The 25,380-nt window shown below is 39.9% G+C and overlaps 2 protein-coding genes and 1 long non-coding RNA gene across 5 annotated transcripts; 2 read left to right on the forward strand and 1 right to left on the reverse strand.

Annotated features, from left to right (window-relative positions):
• Positions 1-401: 401 nt before the first annotated feature.
• LOC115739959 (two-component response regulator ARR10-like) lies at positions 402-734 on the reverse strand. The gene has a single exon (XM_030673278.2). It carries the CDS (start codon positions 732-734, stop codon positions 402-404), a length of 333 nt encoding a protein of 110 aa, XP_030529138.2.
• Positions 735-4,586: 3,852 nt separating this feature from the next.
• On the forward strand, positions 4,587-19,281 carry LOC115740055 (MLP-like protein 31). 3 transcript variants are annotated; one of them, XM_030673419.2, is made up of 4 exons: positions 4,587-4,597; positions 13,602-13,608; positions 18,594-18,781; positions 18,858-19,281. In XM_030673419.2, the coding sequence occupies exons 3-4, from the start codon at positions 18,595-18,597 to the stop codon at positions 19,136-19,138; spliced, it is 468 nt and encodes a 155-aa protein (XP_030529279.1). In that variant the 5' UTR covers positions 4,587-4,597; positions 13,602-13,608; position 18,594; the 3' UTR covers positions 19,139-19,281. The 3 variants fall into 3 exon arrangements, with proteins under 3 accessions (XP_030529279.1, XP_030529281.1, XP_048135008.1); XM_030673421.1 differs by lacking the exons at positions 4,587-4,597; positions 13,602-13,608 and adding an exon at positions 9,035-9,040; XM_048279051.1 differs by lacking the exons at positions 4,587-4,597; positions 13,602-13,608 and having other exon boundaries at positions 18,471-18,781.
• A 3,372-nt stretch (positions 19,282-22,653) lies between these two features.
• On the forward strand, positions 22,654-23,022 carry LOC125315155. Its single transcript, XR_007198509.1, has 3 exons — positions 22,654-22,675; positions 22,771-22,803; positions 22,954-23,022. It is a non-coding gene; the product is annotated as an uncharacterized LOC125315155 (long non-coding RNA).
• Positions 23,023-25,380: the final 2,358 nt, after the last annotated feature.

The raw sequence follows: 25,380 nt of genomic DNA on the forward strand, positions 1-25,380 counted from the left end.
CAAGGAGTCTGTATCGGTTGTACGTGCGGCCTGTATTCTTGATTGATGTTGGGAAGTGGATTGATGTTGGGAAGTGGCCAGGTACTTCTCACTCCGTAGGCATTCCTAGTATTCATGCTCGAATCAACTCTGCTTCGGCTACCTTGGTTCCGAGATGCATCGCACTATGCTTTAAATTTTTTAAGGTGATTCACGACACGTCGACTAGTGAGTCCGTCTACCTTCATTATTTCTAGTATCAACGTTGGTCGTGCTTAATTGATTCCTAGCTGCCGAACCGCATCAACGAATTTAGAATGAAGCCCGGTGGTCCAAATGGGCCCTGCTCTTGTGCTGAAAAAACCATTGTTGTTAGCTCGGCCATCGTTCCTTTGTTCGACTAAATGCTTCCTCATAACATGCTACCAAATGTTTTGGAGCACAAGAACGCAAATCGGCTTCTTCGGGAAGTCTTTAGCCTCGTACAATATGGCATTCGTCATGAACCGCTCATCATCGTTGGCTGATACTACGATGACCGACAAATCCAACTCAAAATCAACAATCTTCAAGAGACCGAGGTCATCCATGTTGATCCCTACCATGGCAATGACAACGATATCAAATTCGTATTTGTTCTGCCATAGCATTTCTAAGGTTTCTGTTGCTTTTCCATAACCCGAAACCTTGTATAGGCATCTTTTCAGCATAACAACAAGGACCGAGAGGGAAACGGAGTTCTTGTCGATGGCCATAACTCGTAGATGTCGGGGAAGAAAATTCTGTCCATTGCCGCCTGGGTCGAACACATACCTTTTTCACCAATCCTCAACATATATAAGGACCGAAGTGGTTGTTTTGACTAGGGACCGGGCGGTGGTATGCGGTGGTCTCAAAGGATGAGAATCTATTTAAATGATTCGCAAAGCTTAAGACGAAAGGCTCAACGAAAGAACTACCTTGAGATGTTCTTGGACTTGCAAAAACAAGTTGCCCAAAAAATCACATAAGCGATGATGACCTTTCGTAACGGGTTCTGGAGATCGTTAGGAGCATCAAAGAGGTATTTTGAAAATGAAGACTTCAACTTCCGTTTTTCTTTTTTTGATACGTGAATCCTGGAGATGGGTTCTCGCTTTCTCTACGAATGAGGATAACTCTTTTCTCATCTTTCCGGATTTTACTACCTTGGATCTATTTTGCAATGATCCTTATCTCCCACTCGGTTTATCATCTTCTTTCTTTTTTGATGTGGAGGGGCCCTCAAGTCTTTTCTCTTTCTCTACGAACGAGGCAGCCGTTTCTCTCCTCAAATTTTTTCGCATTCCCCTATGTGAAGGCTTTCAATGTTTCTCTTTATGGCACTCAATGGATTTACCCTAAGTCTAATCTAACAAGGAATTCACGCATTTAAGCATGATGATACTCGTGGGCAACACTGTTCGTTACCCCTAGATTAACTCTAGAAGTAAAAAAAATGTACCGCATGGGGGACTTTGTAACAAAAATATCAACAATACATTCATTTATGCATGTCCATATGTCCCTTGAGGATTCCCAAGGATCAGCCAGTGGTATCCAAAATTAAGCACAAAAGAGCGATGTTATGAGGGCCCATAATCAACGGCTCCGGCTTCATGTGAGTTACAAATTCAGAGTTCCATCGGCGTTGAATTGGTCAACGGTGATAGTAAGCTCGTCATCAAGAAAACACCAATCGTAGTGAGACATGTCCTATCTCTCCAAGAGCATCGGTTCTGTCTTCGCAAGATCGATTTTTTCGGACGTATCCCCAATAAAATCCTATTGTGCCAAAAATTATTCTGGGGAGTGAGGTGATAAATGAGCATTTTCAACGCTCGGATGCGGCTCATTGAGGAACATTTCACCGGGGGTGATGGGAATGCCACAATCAAGGCAAATGGCTGTGTTAAGAGCATTCTTATACCTTTTGTTCTCTGCTCGAAGCTTTTCATTTTCCTCCTTTAGAAACGCAAGTTCATGGCTTTTATTTTGAGGCCTCAATCGGGTTCTCTTGTTTTGAAATCAAAACTTGACCTTCAAGGGTTCAAATCCTAGCTTCCGACTCAGTTCATTTCTTCGTTTCTTGTCCAGGGAAGGGCACTCCCTGAAGGAAGCTTCGAGCTCTTTGATTTGCCTCTGAGTGTGGTGATGTTTTCTTTTCAGGGGTTGACTACAGCTGTTGCTATTGTTGTTGTTGCTATCGAGATCTTGAACTTCATAACCAGATAGGTTGGGTTTTATGGCTCCGGCCTTGTATTTGGTCTCGAAATCTTCAAAGTCTCTCAGCAGTTTGCTCTCAAGGATGTCTAGGTCGATCGCCTTCAATAAGTAATGGTAGCCTCTAAACATGTTGGATTGAAATATCTCTTACTGCCTTTTGTTCACTCAAGATTCTCTACATTCCGCTGTATGCTTACTCTCTCTAAATTCTTTTAGTAATCGTGTATGCTCCAAAGCCTTTCTTTTAATGTAGATGAAAAATCACCAAGCTAGCGCTTCTTTCAAGATTTCGTGTTTTCCGCTCTGTCTTCTTCCATCCTTTTTAACGTGGTAGGACCTTCAAATCTTTTTCGCACAATTTTTCTTTCCTCTAGAAGTATCCTTGTCTCCCACTCAACTTTTCAACATGGTGGAATTGCCAAATCTTTCGCAACTTTTCAGATTTGTCGGACTCGAGATCGTGGATCAAGAGCGGATCCATAATTCACGGACCATTTGTAGTTTTGCCTATTAACCTAGCTTCACCGGAATTATCGCTACGACTTTTCCTTATCTTTGAGTTGCTATAAAATTAGGACTTAATGCAGAGAAGATTAACGCTTTCGGAATCCTCCTCTTCAACCTTCTAATCATCCTTCTGTCTTCCTTCTTTCTCTATTGTTTTAACAAAAATGACTTCTTCCCCCGTACGCATCTTCCCGACCGAAGTTTTGGCCAAATGGGATAAGCTTTATCATCTCCTTGGTCGAGGCTATGTGAGCATAGTCGATCATCCGGAGGCTGAAACCGAGATCATTATTCTGTTTAGTGATGTGGACACTGCTTCCATCAAAGTTACTCGCCTAGAGAAGGAGTATAGGATCTTCCCAACCCTTTTCACCAATTTTCTAGAGCTTTACCATCTTGCTCATCAAGAGGTTTTCTTAACTTGTATCATGCGAGCTCACTATCAAGATCGGTCTGATCGCTTGGTGTTGGCCAACTTTGTAGCCGACAATCACAAGAAGGCCGTTGACTATGCCAACAAGCGAGTCTCACCACCGGTTCATGAGAAGGGGAACTTGGTGGAACGTTTAGCCCTGTCCTAGATAGTCTTTGAGCATGACGTGAGTAATACCATGCTGGAACTCTAATGTGCGTAGCTGGAAGAAAGGCTTGACGACTTGACCATGGACATAGCCCGTGGGAGAGCACTAGTGCGGGACCTAGAACTCGCCTCGGAATACTATCAGGCTAAGGTAGCTAGGCTTAAGCAGAAATGTGATTTCCTTCTTTTTAAGCTTGCGGACCTTGACCCTCGGAGTGCTCGATGCAAGTAGAGCATCAATAGCATGGAGAGTCAATTGAACTCATTTGTGATGCTCATTAGGGTTCGGTTTGATTTTACGTTTCCACTCCGATGATCTATTTGTAAGGTTCCTCGTTGGATGAAATGAATGAAAACTTTTGCATATGTGCATTTTTAAACTTTCCGTTATCTCATTTTTCACAAGATTAACGGATCGAGAAAGTTCTTCTTCCTCTTGTCTTTTTCACTTTTCTCCTCTCATCTAGGCCAACCGCATAGTTACTTCATCATTTCATTCCATACCCATAGGACTAGGTTGGGGGTTGGAACCAATGGTGGTGAACTTGAGCTTGTGTGAGTTACAAGAACATCTTCCAGTGGTATGGTTTGAAAGGGGACACGTTACCGATCTTCATCCGGATTGTCATCGTAAATTTGACAATGATCTCGGCCTATCATAGACGTGATCCCTGTTTTTATTCGTTCAAGTCTTTGCATAGTTTTTGTGACTTTGGTTCAGGAATTTCCTCCGAATCCTGAAAAGCACGAAGAGTATACATATATGCATTAATGCATGAAATGTACGCAATAATCCTATAGTGACTCGGATCGTTTTAAAGATAGCCAAATCGGATTCTGACTTCATTTCAATGATAGTACTTCTTGACTACATTAGCATTTACAGGATACCCTAATTCCTCCCCATCCAAGTTTATAAGTATCAAGGCTCCCCCTACAAGGACCTTTTTAATCATGTAAGGACCTTCATAATTCGGAGCGAATTTGTCCCCGGGACGAGCGGCGTTCGGTAGTGTTTTCTTTACCACCAGGTCTTCCACTTTGAAGTATCGAGGCTTAACTTTTCGATTGAATGACTTAGCCACCCTTTTATGATAACATTGGCCATGGCAAATTGCCCTTAGACGCCTTTCATCGATCAAATTCAGTTGTTCACATCTGTGTCATAACCACTCAGCCTCAAAAAGTTTGACTTCTGATAAGATCCTTAAGGACGGAATTTCCATTTCCACAGGTAGCACTACTTCCATACCATAAACCAAAGAATAAGGAGTTGCCCCGGTTGAAGTTCAACTAGAAGTTCGATAAGTCGTCAATGTGAAAGGTAGCCTCTCATGCCAATCCATGTAATTCTCTATTGTCTTTGACAGGATCTTTTTGATGTTCTTATTTGCCGCTTCAACTGCTCCATTCATCTGTGGGCAATAAGGGGATGAGTTAAGATGCCGTATATGAAAATGATCCAATAGATCATCGACGATCTTGTTATTCAGGTTGGACCCATTGTCGTTGATAATTGCTTGGGGAGACCCATAGCGAGAGATTATATCTTTCTTGATAAATCTCGCTACATTCTTTGCAGTGACATTCGCATAAGAATTAGCTTCAATCCACTTAGTGAATAATCAATTGCAACCAAAATAAAGCGATGACCATTCAAAGCAACTGGGTTGATTAGTCTAATCATATATATCCTCTACATAGAGAATGGCCAAGCTTCGGACATCTAATCGAGTTCATTGGCGGGCGCATTAATTCTGTCTCCATACATCTGACATTGGTGGAATGACCTCACGTGTTGATTGCGGTCTGACTCCATGGTCATCCAATAATAACCGAGTCGCATGATTTTTTTTGCAAGGAGATGGCCATTCATGTGTGGACCACATACACTTTCGTGAATCTCTTTCATGAGTATGTTCGCCTCTTTAGCATCTACACACCTTAATAACACCGAGTCGAACGATCTCTTATACGGGGTTTGACCATTAAGGAAAAATTTAACAGCCATCTTGGCTATATACTTTCTATCTCCGTCCTAACATCCCTCGGGGAATTCTCCTTTAAGAGATAATTCTTGATATCGTGATACCATGGCTCATTATCGAATTCTTCTTCAATCATCATGCAGTAAGCCGGTCTTTCAATTATGCCAATTCTTAGAGGTTCCACATCAAGCCCGTTTGTTACCCGCAACATCGAGGCTAACGTAGCTAAAGCATCTGCTAAATGATTACGTGTTCTCGGCAGATATTCAAAGGACACCTCCTCAAATTTGAGGGTCAATCCTTCCAAATACTCATGATATGGAATGAGTTTTGAATCCTTCGTCTTCCACTCCCCTTGGGTCCGAAGGATTATGAGCATGGAATCTCCATAGACTTGCAACTTCTGCACCTTCATGGAGATGGCTAACTGTAAGCTAAGAATATACGCTTCGTATTCTGAAATATTGTTAGTACAAGGAAATACCGGTTTCACCGTAACTAGATAATGTTAGCCCTCCGAGGAAACCAAGACAGCCCCAGTGCCAGCACCTAATAAATTGACCGCATTGTCAAAATACATGATCCACTTATCATCTAATAACGCTAAGATTTGATCCTCTATTTCTGTCTTTTTTAGATATGTTTTGTTCGAGAGTTTTCTCGCTAGCATATCGGTTATCGCTCACCCCTTTATAGATTTTTAGGGTGAATTCCTTATATCGAATTCGGACAATATTACTTGCCACTTGGCCAGCCTCCCAATCAATGCCGATTTTTCTAAGAGGTATTTGATGGGATCATTTTCCATCACCAAACTGAACATGATGATGGAGGGTACATTGCCTCAATCTACGAAGTACCCAAACTGTTGCTACGCATGTTCTTTCAACAAGGGAGTAGTTCATCTCAAATGTGGTGAACTTCTTACTCAAATAATATACGGCTCTTTCCTTGCCATCTTGAGGGCTTGTTTTGGCAAGTAAGGCTCCAAGCGACTCCCGATGTATTGTCAAATATAGAGTGAGAGGACACCATAGAATTGGCAGTACCAGCACCGGTGGGGAAATTAGGTATTGTTTAACCTTTTCAAATGCTTGGTGACATTCTACATCCCAGACCACCTTAGTACCCTTCTTCGGGAGCTTGAAAAATGGTTTAGCTACATCGGAAAGTTGGCATATAAATTTGGCAATATAGTTCAATCTCCCTAGAAGGCTTCTTACTTCTTTAATCGTCGACGAAGTAGCTAAGTCATGAATAGCTTTGATCTTAGAGGGGTCTATTTTAATGCCCCTGTCATCGACCAAAAATCCGAGAAGCTTCCCAAATCTTGCCCCAAATACACATTTATTGGGGTTCAATCTCAACTTGTACTTCCGTAAACGTTCGAATAATTTCCTCAATACTTGAACGTGATCTTCTCCGGGTCGAGATTTAGCAATCATATCGTCGACATATACTTCAATCTCATTGTGTATCATGTCATGGAACAACGTCACCATGGCCTTTTGATATGTTGCCCTGGCATTTTTTTAACCCGAAAGGCATAACCTTATAACAAAAATTCCCCAAGGGGTTGTAAATGAGGTATTAGCCTTATCTTATTTCTTCAGCAATATCCGATTGTACCCGAAAAGCCCATCCATGAACGAGAACAACTCAAAACCAACTTTACTATCAACCAGCATGTCAATGTGCAGTGGCGAAAAATTAGCTTTAGGGCTTGCTTTATTCAAGTCTCGACAATCTACACAAACTCGAACCTTCCCATCTGTCTTCATTATCGGGACAATATTAGCAATCCAATCGGAATATGGAATTGCTTCAGTGAAGCCCACTTTAAAAAGTTTCATCACTTCTTCTTTGATCTTTTTTTTTTGCAAGAGATTGCTCGACTTCGTATATGGGCTCTTCATATGGTCATTTTCCTTTGCCTCCCGGATCACTAGTAGTGGTTTCAAACATAGAACGAGATGATGATTCCATAGCAATTTGATTGACGCGGTCCATAAGGCGTATCAATATCCCACGCAGCTCATTAATCTGGTTCTGAAGATCTTCGGGAATATGTGCGACTTTATTCGGAAGCAATAGAGTTATGGAGGCTTTGAAGTCTGCAAAATGTGGGGATCATCACTTCAAATCATCTTTCTAAGTTGATAAGTTGATTGTTTTGTTTTTCAACATCTATTCGAAGATCGGGAGGCGGGACATTATCTGCAACTTGTGGAATAGCAGGGGTTCTTGCTTGTTGAGACAACTCTCCTAGCATGGAATGTACTTGAAAGAGTTGAAATTCGACATAGGTAAATCGAGCGGGGACATTTTGGTTATCCATCTTACTTGAAAGTGTACTTTCATAAGAGATCTCGTTCCAATTTCTCGTTACCTGTTTAAATGAAAGAACGGCATTAGATGAATGAAATAGAAAAGAAAGCATAAATCCCTTCAATTTTATGCTTACTTGTAATTAATAAAGATAGGAATCTTTACACAAGCTTTAGCCTTGTGTGACAAGCTCTTATCAATATTTTTCATAAGAAAAGCATACCATTGAAAGTAATGTAATCCACGATAATTGCTTTTGATCAATTCCAGAAAGAAAGCCAATGGAAAGTTCAAGAAGTGTGAAACACAATTTTAAAGTGTTTTAAATTCAATTGAAGGTATGGTATCCAAATTAAAGCCGTTTGCTAAGAACGAGAGTAATTTGAATATCTATCTTTTCATTAAATTTGAAAAATACAAAAAAACTTGGTCAATTATCGTGAATTACAAATAATGAAAATGATATGCAACATGCATGAATCAATTCAATTTTATAGTTTCTTACGGCGAAATTGGGATTGAATTCCCCTATATGGCCAAAAGGTCAAATAAGGGTTATATTTCCAATTTCCTCCAAAAGGAATTATACAATTGATTGGGGATATTCGAGTGATTGAAATAAATGTCACTATCACATTCCAATGATAAATAAATAAAAATACAGCAAAGTTCCAATCAAATGTGTACAACCAAAATAAATCCCTAATACAATCGGTCTAAAGGATGAGATGGAGGAGATCCCGGAAAAATAAATCCTATACAAGCAAACTAGGAATGTAAAGCAAATCAAAGGAGTGTGACCTTAAACACTTAGATATGCCCCAATTCTAGTCTTCAAGAGATAACTTTGGGGTCAACTATTCTAAATTGCCATCTTCATCGGATGAAACTTCAATGACCTCCATGGGAGACTCTTCTTGACCACCTTGTGCTCGTAAAAGAATGGTGCTATCTTTCCTTTCACATCCAGAATATTAGGAGAAAAACAACTCTATCTACCCTCCAAATGGCATTTAATTCAATCACCAGAAATATTCAAATGCGATGGATCTAATGATCACATTTGAGATGTGCAATGAGTTGAATATTTCAAAAACATGATATGAACTATAAACAAGTTTGAGGGATAGAAAAATCTTACCAACCGAACTCGTCGACTTTTTGTGGTTTTAGGTATACCAACCATCCATGGACATGCACATGAGACAAATGGGGGGTATACTCTAAAAATCGAAAGATTGGGTATGGAACCTAAGGCTAAATGCTCCCACGATCCAAATGTGGCAGATTCTCCCTCAAGAGTACCTACCCAAGAGGGTTAGAGATCGTCAATCAAGATCATAAGCGGAAACGAATACGAAAGTCTCAAGTGCCATCAAACACATGATTCTTTTGCACCATTTTCCTATCTAAGGTAGACCTAAAGGTAGTTGCAATCGGGGTCCGACCGCTAGTGTGTGCGATGTGTCGTGATCATCACAATGCAATTTCAAGCTTAGCGGTTTGTATCAAACACCGCTTCAATATATGCATAAAAATAAACATCCATTTCCAACTCCAATCTGCAGGAAAAATGTTAACAATCGCTCCACCCCTTATTTCTCTCATTTGCAAAAACATCTAACACATGCGTTAGCGTACGTACCTCACCTTTAAGCGCATCTACATAAAACAGGTTAAAAAAACCAATCAACTTTTTAATTAGCTCAAGTCCTCTAATGGCTTCGTAACCAATCCCCAATGAAGTTGCCGGTCTATCGCAACCCTCTCGAGCACTCTCGAGTGTAAGGGCTAATGGGTCGTCTTTCCGGCCCAATCGCATGTGGACCTTCGGATGCGAGCCCCTCCCAAGGCCCATTATCCAAATCACAACAGAGGATAATGTGGTCGACCTTCAGATCGGTCTAGTGACATGTTCTACGTGTACATGCTAAGGAGTCGCCACCAATCATTTCTTGGAGGGTATAATTGAAAAACCCTATCGAGTAGTTGGGAGCTTCTATTCGATTCTGCGAGAACCGGAGAAATGGGATCGGGGACTTAGTTACACCAACTATCAGAGTTGACGCCTTTTCAGTACCTAAGTTGACTGAATTTTCTAACCTCAAAATTTCATGCAGATGAATGAGGTATGAATCCTAAATCTAGGAGTTCATGCAGATGGGAATAACTACTCTAGCAAACACAATCAATAAAGAAAGTGCGCAAATCAAGGAATTAGATCATGCGGATAAATCGCATCAAATCAGCATGGCATTCCTATTAGAGCCTTATTGGATTACGGGACATCCAATCGTGGTTCAAAGGATAAACAAAAGTGCTTTGGACATGATTTACCCATGAGGGGAAAAATCGTGATTTTGAGAAAATTTGGGGACAATTGGCCAAAAAGGGAAAAATTGTCATTTCGGACTAGATCCGCAGTGAAAACATTGAAAATAGGATTGGCTACCTAAACCGACCCATTTCCTAATTTCCGACCTTTTTTTAGAATTTTCTGGCATTTTTTTGGGACAATTTACCCTTTGAGGGGTAAAATCGTCATTTTCTTAAAGAGAATGAAATATGAAAGTCCCAGACATAAGGATTGGCCACCCACCCGACCCAAACCCTAATTCTAAGTAATTTTCACGACTCATTGGAATATCAACGGCGATTTACCCATTGAGGGGTAAAATTATCATTTCAAGAAAAAACGAGAATTCAAAACCCAAATAGAAGGATTAGTCACATAACCCGACCCAAACCCTAATTTTGGCATTTTCACAAATCTCAGAAATTTTTGGGAACGATTTATCCCTAAAGGGTATAATCGTCTTTCTATGCATATCGGAAGGAGAAATCTCAAAAATAGGATTGTTCGGTTGATCGTGGTCATTCCTCAATTTTTGAGAATATTTAAAATTTTCTAGGAAGTTTTCAACGAACTTTTCCCTTTTTATTTTTGAAATTTATATCATACATATTCATATGCAGAACTCACACAAACCATCGGTAGGAAACTCAATCTTCTAATCTTGGGGTATGAATGGAAAATAAATTGCTGAAAGTTAATTTACAAACCACCAGTAGTAGGCTCGGTCTTCTTGATTTCGGGGTATGAATAGAAAGTAGATTGCTGAAAGTAAATTTACAAACCACCAGTAGTAGGCTCGGCCTTCTTGATTTTGGGGTATGAATAGAAAGTAAATTTACAAACCACCAGCAGCGGGCTCGACTTTCCCGACTGCGGGATATGAACAGAAAGCACATTGCTAAATGTAAATTTACAAACCACCAGCAGTAGGCTCAACCTTCCCGACTGCGGGATATGAATAGAAAATACATTGCTGAAAATAAATTTACAAACCACCAAAGACAGGCTCAACCTTCCCGACTTTGGGATATGAACGGAAAATAGATTGCTGAAAGTAAATTTACAAGCCACCAAAGACAAAGGCTCGACCTTCCCGACTGGGATATGAACGTAAAATAGATTGCTGAAAGTAAATTTACAAACCAACAGTAGGAGACTCGGCCTTTCTGATTCTTATGATCCAATCGCTTAGAATAACATCAGTAACGAGCTTGACGGCTCAAGGTGTATTCGATGACCTTGATCGGTGAAAAAAATGAAGATTCGAAGAGTTCCTGGTGCTCGTCTAAACCTTTTTTTTTTTTTTAAAGAATCGACAGCCCAAAGCATCGAAAATAGGATTGGCCGGTTGCTTGTGGTCATTTCCTATTTTTCAACATTTTTCTGAATTTTCCAGAATTTTTAGAAACAATCTACCCTTAATGGGTAAAATCATCATTTTTAGAAAGAGTTGGGATACAAAAAATCCAAAAATAGGATTAGCTAATTGAACGTGGTCATTTCCTTTTTTTTTTTTTTGGCATTTTTCAGAATTCTGAGGAATTTTCGGGGACGATTTACCCTTAAGGGGTAAAATCATCATTTTCAGAAGGAATTGGGACGTAAAATCCCAAAAATAGGGTTGACCAGTTGAATGTGGTTATTTCCTAATTTTTGGGATTTTCTGAAATTTTTTTAAAATTTTTCTTGATTTTTTCAATTTTTTCTGAATTTTCCACAATTTTTCATTTTTTGGATATTTAATTATTCGAATTTTAGAAAAAAAGGTTTAAAAAAAAATAGCCCCTGCTGATGTGGCGCCACGTCAATGCCACGCGTTCGGCTGACCAGTCAACAGGCGTTGACCGGTAAGACCTCTTCAAGTTGAAGAAAACAGACGGACGGCCAAGGGCTTTCTGGCGACGATCAACGGTGAGATCTTGTCCGATTTGGGCGATCAAAGTATCGTTGGAATCATCTTGACATCAGCTATCACATATCCAAAAATGAACATGATCCAATGGTGAAAACTATATGAAATAGCAACAACAAGTTCGGTCGCGGTGCCAATCGAGTGCACATTTTTCATGATATCAATTCAAACTAAAGCTACGACTAGCATCCATGGAGTTCATAGGTACTTACCTTGTGGTCCAAATGATGTCGAAAAGGAGCTTATGAGCTCATGATAGCCTTGGAGGGGTTCGAGGTCGACTCGAAGTTTTCATGTGTTGAAAACAAAAACGAAAAGGATAGAAGCACTTAGTAGATGTTCAGAACAAGCTTGGACTAAAAATGATGAAGAAACTTCGAAAAATGGAGATCTGCCACCAACGGACCTCCGTAGCTTTGAGTACGACACCTACCTTTTTCCGGGGGTGTCGATGCATTTGAGGCGGTATAGTGGCTTCGCCTGGACTCCACGATACTCGAAGCGGCGGTTGCGTTGCTCGGCCTTGCTCAAATGCCGGGAACCAGAGCTTTAAGGTTTCCGTTTCATTGCTTCAATCGCTGCCCAAGAACTCACAAGGCATTTTTTTCTCTTTTCTCCTCGATGTTGGATATATGGTGAAGAAAGTTGATGGCACTTCTCTCTTTCTTTTTTCTGGTGTGAATCCTCTGCGAATGGCCTTGGGAATTGTCTTGCTCTTTTAGCATCTCTGCAAGTGCGGATCATGAGCAAAAGCTTGGAAAAAGAATGATCAATAGAGATGCAAATAAGTCATCCTCCTGGAAGATCAGCCTCCCTGTTTTTCTCTATGAAAAATCTGCATCAAGCTTACCTCCCTCACTCCTGTTCCCCATGATTCCTCTCTCTCTGTCTTTTTCTTATCTTCCTCCGGAAAGTCTTTTAAAATGATGAGCATGTTGGATCAATGCTCTCTAGCTCCCCCTGCTACGTAACTTGGACGAAGATGAGAGAAAAAACAAAAACATCCTCCTCTGCAATGTACTCTCTGGATTGTTGTCCACCAAGCCTAAAATGCTCTCCAGCTCAGCCCCACTTTTTCTATGGCCTACTAGCTTATTTTCTCGTGCTCTCTGGAGTGTCGGGAGAGTGGTTGAGTGGTAATCTTCGTCCGAAAATCACTCTTGTCCCCCGCACTCATTCTCCACTCAACGGGGTTTTAGTTTGAATCCCACTTTTTCACGGAAAGCATCAAACAAAATCCTTCGGATACTCTTCCCCTTTCATGATTATGTCCACTGAAACATGACTCCGCTTCCTCTTTTGACTAATGATGATTACTATCGGTCTATTTGCCAATTTAAGCTTATTCTCACACCGCCGGCCCAATGAAATGCAAATGCAATTTATGTAAAAATTAAATATGAGAGATATTTTTTTTTAGAACTAAAATTAGTTCTAATTTTTATGCATAAATAACTGAAAAAGATTAGTCAAAATTTAGGTGTCGACAATGTTGTAGGTGTTGGCGATATTAAAATCGGAATACATAATAGTATTGTGAGAACATTGACTGGAGTGTGGTATGTTCCAGAGTTGAATAAAAGTCTAATTTCGTTGAGTGCCCTGGATTTAGTTGAGTATCAATATTCTTCAGAATCTGGTGTTCTGAAAATTATTCGATGTACCTTGGTAAAAGTTAAAGAAATCAAGCATAATGGTCTGCATGAGCGTCAAGGTGAGACAGTGATGGATTTCTCCTTGGAGACGTCAAATGCTTTTGTTCAAGAGTTAGAATTGTGGCATATGTATATAGGGCATATTAGTGAGAGATATCTAAAGGATCTAAGTGAAAGAAATTTATTATGTGATTATATTGCTAACAAACCGAATGTATGCATGTGCTGTGATTTAGATCAATGGTGGAAAGTGCGGTTTAGTGCGACTGTCAAAGAAACCACAGAGATTGCAGAATTAATTCACTTAGATGTTCGCAGGTTGTTGAGATTTTCCTTTGAGGAAGAGTGTTGGAATCATTCTAATAGTTGTAGATGATTACTCGAGGAGGATATTGGTATTTATACTAAGGCACAAGTTTGATGTTGTCATCAAGATCAAGCAATTTAGAGATTTGATCGAAAAGGAAACTCATAAAATTATCAAGTATGTGCGGACTTACAAAAGCGTGGAGTTCCGCTCGGAGCTGTCAAACGAATTTTGCATGAAGGAAAGCATGGTGAGACATCACACTAGTGCCAATAAACGACAACATGTTGAAAAGTTAATGAGCAGAAGGTTACTAGAACGGCCCATAGAATGCTTTCTAGCGCTGGTATGGCAAGAAGATTTCTAACGGATGCGATTAGTATGGTGAGCTACCCAGTGAATAAATCTCCATCGATCGTGATTAGATATCGGACTCCCCAAGACGAATAGTCGGGTAACGTTGTTGATTATTCTGTTCTTAAAATATTTGGTTGCCCATGTTGCTCGATGGGAGGGCAAGAAAGTGCATGTCCTAGGCTATGCACAAGGTGAACAATGTTATGTTTTGTGGTACCCAGAATTAAATTCACCTGTTATCGGTAGAAAAATTACATTTGACGAGTCTCAAGTACTTCTAGGTATGAGTGTTATTGGCAATGCTTATATGGATCTAGACGTTGTTCAGCTTGAGGTGGAGTTGCAACCAAAAACTTTTCAGGTAGTGAGTACTAACATAGTAATCGACACAACTAGTGTTTATAGCGAGGTGGAGCATGAAGAACCAGTGATTGTTGTAACTGCTGAATTCGATAATCGAAATACAGATATGGATGCAATGATTGTTTTGCTTTATCTGTGGTAGAGGAGCTTGTATCGGAAAATCTTTATAAAGCAGTTAAAGATGAATGTGCAATTGGTATCCTAACGAGGTCCACAATTAAGGCGAAGTTCAAGCATGGCGTGGACTTGTAAGATGTCCATGGCGGTTGAGCCTATTGAGGCTATGGGAGAGTAGTAGTGACGTTCGAATTATCAACAAAGCGATTGTTACTTGTCTCAAATGTCGAGCCAAGGTGGAAATTGTTACTTGAGCCCAAACAAAAATCTAAATTGCGGAAATAAATTGTATATATATGAACGTCCGTGGAAGTATAGAACTTTCTATTCGGTGTTGCATAAGAAATAAAGGTTTTTTGAATTGTCTTGATATGAAATTAACGTGCAAGAGGGGCAGCCAAGAAAAGAAAAAAAATGGAAGGAAAAAGAGCAAAATCTGACTTGGACTGTTTGTGGGGCCTCGAAGTTCCAATAATTACCGACCAAAAAAAAGTTCCAATAATTACGTCCCGCTAAAGTTCTACCAGTGTTTAATGGCCGACAGAAATCTTGTGTTAAGATTTGTGTAACTTCTCCGTGAGATGAGAAATTTTTTGGCGAGGATTTGGAGTGCTAAACACTACTTGAGTTACTAGCAATAATTGAAGTTAGGAAATATTGAGAGTATTTGAATAGTTCAAGCGTGATTTATAATCTCCTTTATATTGCTTGATCTATAGTGTAATTTACTGCTACTTTTTCCGTGGACGTAGGTCTCATGATAGATCCACATAAATATGGTGTTATATTTATTTTCTTATTATATCTATTTTATTGTTCGATTGCTTGCTTTCACTACACTTCTCGCAACATGTAGATGGTAGATTTTTTTTTTTTTGAAAAAAATTCTTATGTGTGTGCGATCTCAAGCCGAAGTTAATTAGTTTTAATTTTCTGATGCTTTATAATTTTTCCTATTTTTCTTTTTCTTTTTTCTTCTATGAATTTGGTCCGTCCTCCGTTGCCATTGCCAATCATAGGACGCCACCTTTGCCAAACGCCGCCGAGGCCGGATGCCGGACTTTGCAGCCATCGCCAGTCATCGGTTGTTGCCGGCAAAGGAAGAAGGAAACTCGCTAATTTTCTAAAAAAATCATGAAGAATAAATATAAAAAAATAGAAAATTATACCAAAAAAAATATTTTTTCAGTATGAATCGGGTCAGTTATGGATCGCTAGAATTGTATAAATGGGTCAATATGAATTGGATCATGTTTTATTCGATCCACCCATTTGAGAAGTCTATTGGGAGGTTTTAGTACAGTTGACAAGACCCCTAAACAGTTGTCGACAGTAAAAACAATAGAAAAATACTATGTCGTAAGACATGATTGTCAAGGAATGAAGCTCAGTTTGATGAACAAGAAGGCCACTACTAAAACTAATCATGACGACTTCGATATCAGGTAATTGCCCAAGTCAAGAGAGTGATTATTTCATGCTTAGGTAAACTGATATGGCCATGGAGAAGTATGACCAACACGGTCCTGTTATTGTAGAGCCGTAGATCACAGAAGCCACTGACAATAAAGGTCGAAAGCATAGGCTGTTGCGATCGTGAGGAAGTGGAGCGACAAGCTACGGAAGTAACTATTGATGTTTGAGAAGTAATGGCTATGGATGTAATGGGCTTGCTTCGTAACTTATTGTAAATACATGCTGCTGAATTCAAAAAGTCACGTAAATGTGGTTGCTTTTGTTGTAACCGTTGTTAACTACAGGCAGTAGTACAAGTAGATGAACCGTCATTTGTAGCAAAATATTTCCAATCAGTTGTTCAGTTATATCTTCCCACAATCTTTACATTTTTATATGGCTAGTCACGACTGCCTTTAGTTTCAATACTTACAATTTTTTTTTTTTGTCAATTCACATTTTCTGTGTAAGAGTTAACAAGGGACCATTCTCATCATTTGTCAACTTATATATCGGTCCACATTTTAAAAGGTTATCAATCGGTAACTTTTTTGGGGAGTACATCATCTTTTTCAAATGCGGAAAACAGAGAATGTTTCTACCGTGATGCGGGCGAGTTATTGAGAAGAATGAACTTCAATTTTCTTAACAACATTCTCTATTATGCATCAGATACAAAAAAAAAAAAAATTATCCATTTGTGGACAATATTGGCCCCTCCGACATGTTTGCTCTAGATCCGCCCTAAGTTCTTCTTTACTTGTCAAAGTGATTGAAAAAACGTGTAAGTCTACTGGTATGCAATTTACTCATTCAAGCAGCTAAGAGGACTCTGCCATTCTATTAAACAAATTTAATGGATGAATCTCTAAATATCCCATTTTTCTTCGTTCCATTATGTTATGTTTTATATAGTACATCAAAAAGTTTGTGTCCCTCACGTGCCTACCAATTGAATCAATTAATTTTCCCCAGCTACTTTTGACTTACCTCGAGACTTTCAAGCCAGTCCATATCCTTAGTGGGATCCGATCAATGAATTTTCTTTTTCATGAGACAGAGACGTATGAATGATCAATTTAATTGATGCGCGAGAAAATATACTTAAAGGGTTTGGGTCTAGCAAAGATCACATGCCTTTCACGTGATGACTAGTTCAATTCATCGTGCAAACTTCTGAATGACTTATATTGAGTTACCAAACCACCGCGTGCTTCACGGGTGAAGTTCTCGAAATTGCTAACATCTTGATGAGGTTGTAGTGATGGCACACCGACCTCGGATCTTTGGACGATCCGTAATGCGGAGTATTTATGGGTCAAATCGAACAATTCATAGTGAGCGTGAGACTCTTATGGCAACGCCCAAAGCAGTCGTTAGCGCTAAATAACCCTCTTAATCTTTTTATTTATTTATAAAAGAAAGTGTGTGAGAAGATAGGACAATTGGCTCTTATCACTCATGCTACGTTAGCTAGCTATGACACACCTCAAGTGGAGAGATTTTATGACTGCTAGCATCTTGATGGAGTTCCAGTGATGGCTCGCGTTAACCTAACCCCTTTTTTTATTTTTATTTTTTGCGATTCTCATGTGAAGACAAACACAGAAACTTCCTGTTAGGTATGTAATCGAAGATACTGTTTTCATGCTTTTTATGATTTTTCCAAATCATACCCTTTTTTTATTTCACATAATGGAAGTGGCCCAATAATTTCGGCTTAACGTGAATCATGTGATTAGAGAACCCAAAAGAAAATTAAATTAAATAAGTGTAAAGCAGAAATCATCCCAAGTCCTGAAAATTTTCACTAAACTTTGTTTCTTGGAGATGATTCGCTGGCATTGTTTGCTAACCATTGCAAGATAAAAGCAGCTGCCATAAGCATTGTGTTAGCTAGAAGATCGATTCATTAAGGCCCTCTTGACTCGCATTTTGGTACTAATTTTCGACTTTTTTTTTTTCATACAGCATATATAATTTCCTTTTTCCTCGAAAATTAATAAGTATCAATGAAAATAATTTCATATTTATGTAGAGCTTACTTTATTTATTAACTCATGTTTATTTCCTTGGGTGAAAAGGAAAACAACAAAGATGATATAAAAAACGATTATGTGACGGTCTTCATTTTATTATGAGATTAACAGTCTATTTCTAAATAAATAATAATAAATAATTAAAAATTATTGTGGGGCCCATTCGTTCGAGAATTTGTGATCCACAAGGCACAATATGTTGATTCTCTCACAATTATCTAAAAACTGTTATGTGAGCAAAATCTATGAATATATGTCTATATAAAGCCTCGTATGAGAGAACTCTATGTCATTCATGTTCATATCACTCGGTCCCTCCAACACATAGCTGAAGCACACATACCATCATCATATCAGTTTGATCACAAGGATCTAACGCAAGAGCAAACCAAAACGAAAACGCGAGGATGACTGTCCACGGGAAGATGGAGATAGACTTCGAGATCAAGGCTCCTGCCGACAAGTTCCACGACGTCTTCAGCTGCCGGCCCCACCACATCCCGAACATATCTGCCGATAAGATCCAGGGCGTCGAGATGCACGACGGCGACTGGGGCAAGGCCGGATCCATCATCAGCTGGAACTACACCCACGGTATGTATTCAAATGATACTAATGAAATGGGCCTTCATCTGATGACCTAACCTTTTGCATCGAATGAACTCTGCAGATGGAGAGGCTAAGGTCGCGAAGGAGTTGATAGAAGCCATAGACGACGAGAAGAACTTGACAACATTCAGAGTGCTCGAAGGCGACCTGATGAAGCTGTACAAGAACTTTGTCTTTTCCGTCCAGGCCACGTCCAAGGAAGGAGGCGGGAGCATCGTCCACTTGACGATCGAGTACGAGAAGCTGAGCGAGGAGGTGACTGAGCCCTACTCGATGCTCCAGTTTGGCGTCCATCTCAGCAAGGACATCGATCTTCACCTCATGGAACAGGCTCAGGCTTAGGCCTAGCAGAAACCAAAGCTTCTGGACTTTATGTATATGCACTGCACCGATTTGCTGTCTCTGGTGAGTTATATGCTACGTATGTTTGAACATGTTTTGCGATGTGTCTCTGTACTGAAAGGAATAAAGCTTGCGCCGTGTGTGGTTCTTGTGGTTCTTACGTGGTGAACTAATGGAATGGTCTTCAAACTGATCGTTGAATATCTCTACTATTTCATGTGTTTGTGGGACTTTCGGTAATTGTTCAAGTAATGATGTGAGTTGAGTCTCTAGATTTGTATTACTTAGAAATGGGTCAATATAGGTCGGACCATTTTCTACCAGATCCAAACTAGACCCGATTCACTCATTTGACAAGCTTGATAAAGCTCCACAAACCCTCCCCTCCCAAGCCACCACAACCACAGAGATGGTTTGTTCAGCGATCCAACAAAAGCAATCATTCGGATGCACAACACCAAGATTCAAGGGGCTGTCTTACTCTTGGGAGGAGAGGGTTTGGGGAGCTTTAATGGATTCGGCGGATTTTGTGCAGAATTTAAGACAGAACAGGGCTCGGTGGTCTTAGGAATTCCAAAAATCCGCATGAAGAATGGGAGGGAATCGAAACAGAGAGAGCGAAAATTCGTTGGCAGGTCTTTCTGAGATGGAGGAATTGGGTCTACGTTTTGCGAGCTCGACATCGCCCAGTAAAGGCCGTGCCGGCTCACTCGGCGCCGGCGGCTCTAGTGGCCGGTGCCACTAGCCGGTCATTGGATCGGTAACCAGCTGGAAGAAGCAGATGAACCAAAAAAATACAAGAATAAAAATTTTGAAAGAAATATTAAAATATTATTAAATATTGTGCCGTTAGCGTCGGTCTGTCAAAGTTGGCCGGATCAACTGAATTGGCATAAATGCAAAAGGATTATAACTGAATTGGAAGGTTTAAGACTAAATAAGTATCAATACAAAAGGTTAAGATTGAATTGATAAAATTAAAAGGTTTAGGACTGAATCGGCAAAAGTGTAACAGGTTTAGAACTTTTTTCACAATTTTCCCATTTTTATCATGTATCTTTCATCCTAAAAAGCCTGCTGCTCATTGCTCACCTTACGAATCTGAAAGGTTGAAGATGTCGGCACAAGGCTGATGAACCATCGAAATCGCTTAAAGGTCCGAGTAGATCTGGTAGAACAACAACGTCCGATAATGCCACGGTCATTCCTCCACCAGTTAAAAGGATGACGCATGTTAAGATGCGTCTGTTGGCCATGGGTTTTACATTCCCGGTGTCAATTGCAGTCATGGGGGAATCGTGCAGCTTAGGAGGCACCTGAAGGACAAGGCCTCTTTACTTATGCCGTGCATGCATAGAGGATGAAGTGCTCAGACACAATAGGAAGAAAAATTGCCAAGTCAATTGCTGGTTAGGTCTTCACCAACCCAAAAAAAAAAAAAATTCTCAGCTATTTCCATTGTAAAACGCCATGATCAGTAAGTGCCTGCGGCGGTGGCGGCGGCGGCGGCGGCAGGAGGCCGGCGACTAGCGACCGGACTTTTAATTTGTTATGTAAAAGAAAAAAATATAAAAGAAAATTAAAAAATATAAAAATTGTTCAAGAGGCACATCAGTGGATTGGCTCAACTAATGATTTTTATAAATTAAATGAGTTGTAAAGGGATTAAAGTATGGGTTTATCTTTAAACCCATTTACAATCCTCATATAATTAAGTTTACAACTCTAACCCATTAAAAATTCATTTATTAAAACTTGAATAATCCATAGAGTGATGATGGATGAACAAAACGTGGCAATTTCTGGTGATATGAACTCGATCCAGCCAAATGGGTCTAAGAAAATGCTAATTTTGAACAGTGAAACATAACCAAGTCCAACTTACGGGTGAAAGGATGCTCAATTTACTTCCAGTTTTGGTTGAAGAACTTTTCTCATCTCACTTTCAGAATTGCGAGTTTAAGCAAAACTTTGCACACCAAGGCAAGTGTTACGGATAGGATGACTATGAACAATGAACCAAACACATAAAGTTTGCAACGACGACGACAACAACAAAACCTGTCTTTTTTTTCGGTCAGATCCCTAACTTTGCATTTTGGGGATACGTATGTTTCTATTCATCAAATTAGAGATCAGAAACCAGATAATTTCCTCCAACGCGAAAGAAAATTCATTTCTTTAACATGGAAAGGTAGAAATGTCACAGCAAAAGATAAAGTTGAGGAGAAGTACATCAAAAGTGCCAAAAGTTATGTACAATACTCAGATCAAACAAAAGTTTCAAAGTGATCACTTAAGTGCTAACTATAATTTGCTTGCTGAAAATCCTACGTGGGCTTCTATATGAGCCGATGCGGCTTGCTGGAAGTCCATGTTGACTTCTAAGCTAACAATAATATATTCAAATATAGAAATAAGCGAAATACTTTAAAAAAAAAATGGAGAAGGCATGTTCAAGCGACAAGGGCTTGCACAGGCCTCGCCGCCACCGCCCCACCATTGCTGATAATGGCCGGCGGGGGTAGCCGATCCCCGACTAGTGGCTAGCAACCCTTGCAAGCACCGGGCGAGGCCTTGCCTACGATCAATAGTGGTGGCCGGCCACCGGCCATGGCTCGATAACCCCCGCCGACCATGCCCCACCCTCATTGGCCATTGCCCGTAATGACCCCCCATTTTAAGTGTTTGGCTTATTTTTATATTTAATTTATCATTTTTTTTATTTTTTAGCTAAGAAGTCTACGTGGAAGTTCACGTGGCTCGAATGTTTTAAAAAAATTGCCACATCAAATAAAATTTTTAAATTGTAAAGGCCACATAATTAATTTGGCTAGAATTTTTCAGATTTGGCACTTAAGTTAGGGGTGTCAAAATAAAACCGAAAAACCGAACCGAACCGTTAACCGAACCGAACCGAACCAAAAATTTCACGCATTTCGGTTCGGTACGGTTTCGGTTTAGGTAATGAAATAAAAAATCATTCTTATTTTTCGGTTCGGGAAATTTATGACTGATATGGTTCGGTACACGGTTAACCGAACTAAAAAAAAGGCCCATCTTCTTAAAGGCCCATTTTATTAACTTTAACGTTTTTCAATGCCTCTATTCTTTTTCACCCCCGAAAAAAGAGCTCCCGAAACCCTAATCAGCCTCTCCTTTTACCTTTAGCATCCCGTCATTGAAGCCCCTCGTGCTCGACCTCACCATCATCAACGTCGAGCACCTCATCAAGCACGCCAACCGGAAGAACGGCGACCTCAAGCCATACGCCATCTTATGGATCGATCCCGATTGCCGCCTCGCCACCAAGTCCGATGATTACGGCTTAACCCGACGTATCCGCAACGAACAGTTCACAATCCCTCGTGCCTTCTACCTCCTCGATTCCGTCCTCTCCCTCAAAGTTTTCCACTTTAAACCCTCCGAGACTACCAAACCCTTGGTTAGGTCCCTCCTAATCCACCTCAAGGACCCGCCCGACCCACAAGATAAGGACCGGATCCGAACGGACGAGCTTGTCTGTTTCTGCGTCAAGTGAGTGCTCCTCCTAAGCATTCTTCCGTGTTTTGCAGTGTATGCTTGTCTCTAGATTCTAGTTCCATGATTCGATTCTGGTTTTGATCGCCTAGGGTTTGCGGCGTCGCTGAATCCAGTTTCTTCAGGTCGGTGGTCTCTCCTCATTAGCTTCCGACATCATAAGTTGTCTCGTTTGTTTTTGAGCTCTTGAGTCTTTTTTTTTTTTTATTTAAATTTTGACTTGGTGGTTGGTTTTGTGGGTTGTTGCGTGAGCCTCTTTTTGTGCTAATTGGTAGCTCATAGCAGAAGACACGGCTCAATCAAATGTAAGTCGGGGGATTTCTCGTAGTCTCCCGAGCTGGGGCTTGTTTATTTTAATTGCATCATCTAAGAGTGCCCGAGAAGTGAGAACCTCGGTTTGAATGCAGATTCGGCTTACTTATTTGTTCGGCGGCTGTTAATATGAACTGTCGTGTGTTATATAGTTCTTTTGGTTCTTAGACCGATTTCATGCCTTGATGTCAAATACTTGCTGTCAATTTTAATAACAAGTCTAATGACGAAAAAATTTTGTTACTTCAAGTTAAAAAAAAAATTGTTACTTCAATTTGTGTTGCTGTGAAGCCAAGATCATATCACTCCATTGATTTGTGCTCTGTATATTTAATTTTGATTTGTTTAACCTTTCCCTCGCATCCCTCGAAAGCCTTGGTCTATTTTAAAAATTGTTGGTTGGTGAACGTCTTAGTCTTACTGGACTACATTGTTTTCTCTCTCCATTAGATTGCATGCGACTGCTTCGGCTCCTTGCCTCGCTATCCGCTTAATGGCCCACTCTGCGACTGCTTCAGCTGCTTCGGCTGCTTCGACTCCTTCAACGCAAGTTCGCATCCAAACGGAAGACACTGTGAGTCCCATCTTGATAATCACATTTCTGGTCTATAGCTTTTTGTTTGTTATTCCATGCCGTGAAATGGGTATCTCTCTTTGCTACTTCTAGTTGATTTTCTTTTGAAAAAAAAAAAAGGTCTTGGGGCTCCCTGCTTTAAGAGAGTGAATATTTGCAACACCTGATTGAAATAGAGGAAAATTGCAACACCTGTGGGAATAAGTCAGGTCGATCAGCATGGATAGCTCCTGTTTTGTAGGTCCCTCTTTGGTCAGTATAATTTGACATCGTTCCTTGGAATAATTTCTGGTTCTGATGACTCTCATCTCCAAGAACATGACATCACTATATTGTTAATCTGTTCAATTTGGCTGTCTACTTAGCAACCATAATGGCAATAGCAAAAGTGGCTAATTCTTTGGTGTAACTGGCTACATGAGTTTATTTAGCCCTATCCTACATGAATCTTATAGGTTTGTGACACTTGTTGCGAGATTTGTCCTTGTCCAGTGTGTTTTGTTGTATCTCTGTTTCCCCTTTATACTGCTATGCAACCTTGTTAAAGTGTACGCTGAGATATTAGGAACTAAGTGTTCATGTAAGAGAAACTTTTTAGTTTGAATAGCACTTGCTTTTCCAGATTAATTCGAGGGGGAGGTGGGATTATTAGTTACTGGAAGAACGTAATAGAAACTCAAGAATATTTTACAAATTACAAAATATGGTTGTGCTTTTACTTACTTTGAGGATGCTGGAATAATTTGGAATTTTAGAAATGCTAAAATTTACAAATACTAGTGTATGGAAAGCATTCTGAATCTTTGATCCCTGTATCATTAGTTAGTTCTTCTTGTCAACTCTGGTAGCTGGCCTTTCCTCATTCTTTTGATAATTGTTCACCATGAAGTGGAAGCTTCAGATTGATCATTTCGCTGAGACTGAAGTAGGTTGCTTGGTGGTCTCTAGACCTTTTATTTTTTTTTCAATAGAAGTGGAGGTAGCTGAGTCCAACGAGGATATTCATGATGTACTTAATTGCACTTGACGTTATAATTAACATTCACCTAAAAGAAGGGTACCGAGTGAAGTTGCAAATTAAATGTTGGCTTGTTATTGTTAATGTTCTTGACTTCCCTTCTTACCATTTAACCTTCTATCTCTGTTATCCGGCTGACGCAATCTGTTGGTCTTGTTGCTGCTTCCAGTCTTGAGAACCTTGTTTACTGCATTGTACTGTCCTACGTGGAACATGAGATAGAACAATGTTGAATTAGGCTTTGTGAGATGTTGCTCTTTTCTTTTCCAAACTTTTGATTGATGGAATCCCTTTTGTCTGAATCAAAATGGGGATGTTTATCTATATATGTCTGTTTCTTAATTGCTAATTGTGGAGTTGATTCGATTCATTTTTCCCATTATCATGCTGAGTTTACATTAACTTTTATCATTTTGTTTGAGAATTGCATTTTCTTCTTCAGCGCTATTTAAGCAAAAATATCTGCTAATCATGGTATTGAAATTGTTACTGGTTTATAGATGTCTTCAATGAATGAACCTACTGGCACAAACAGAAAGAGGACAAGATCTGCTGCATGGGAACACTTTAAAAGGTCAAATGATAACCAAGATAAAGCTGAATGTATATATTGTGGGGCTCTCATTGGTTGTTCTAGTAGTCAAGGAACTACTGGGATGCATAATCATTTAGCTAGATGCAAGGAATATCCATATGCAAACATGGAGAAAAAGCAAAAAAGTTCATCGGGTCAGATTGTTGGGGTCGGTAGTTCTAGTTCATCTGGACCATGGAAACTTGACCAAGATACTGGTCGAA

Source organism: Rhodamnia argentea, chromosome 5, assembly GCF_020921035.1.
Source record: "Rhodamnia argentea isolate NSW1041297 chromosome 5, ASM2092103v1, whole genome shotgun sequence".
Taxonomy (NCBI): Eukaryota; Viridiplantae; Streptophyta; class Magnoliopsida; order Myrtales; family Myrtaceae; genus Rhodamnia; species Rhodamnia argentea.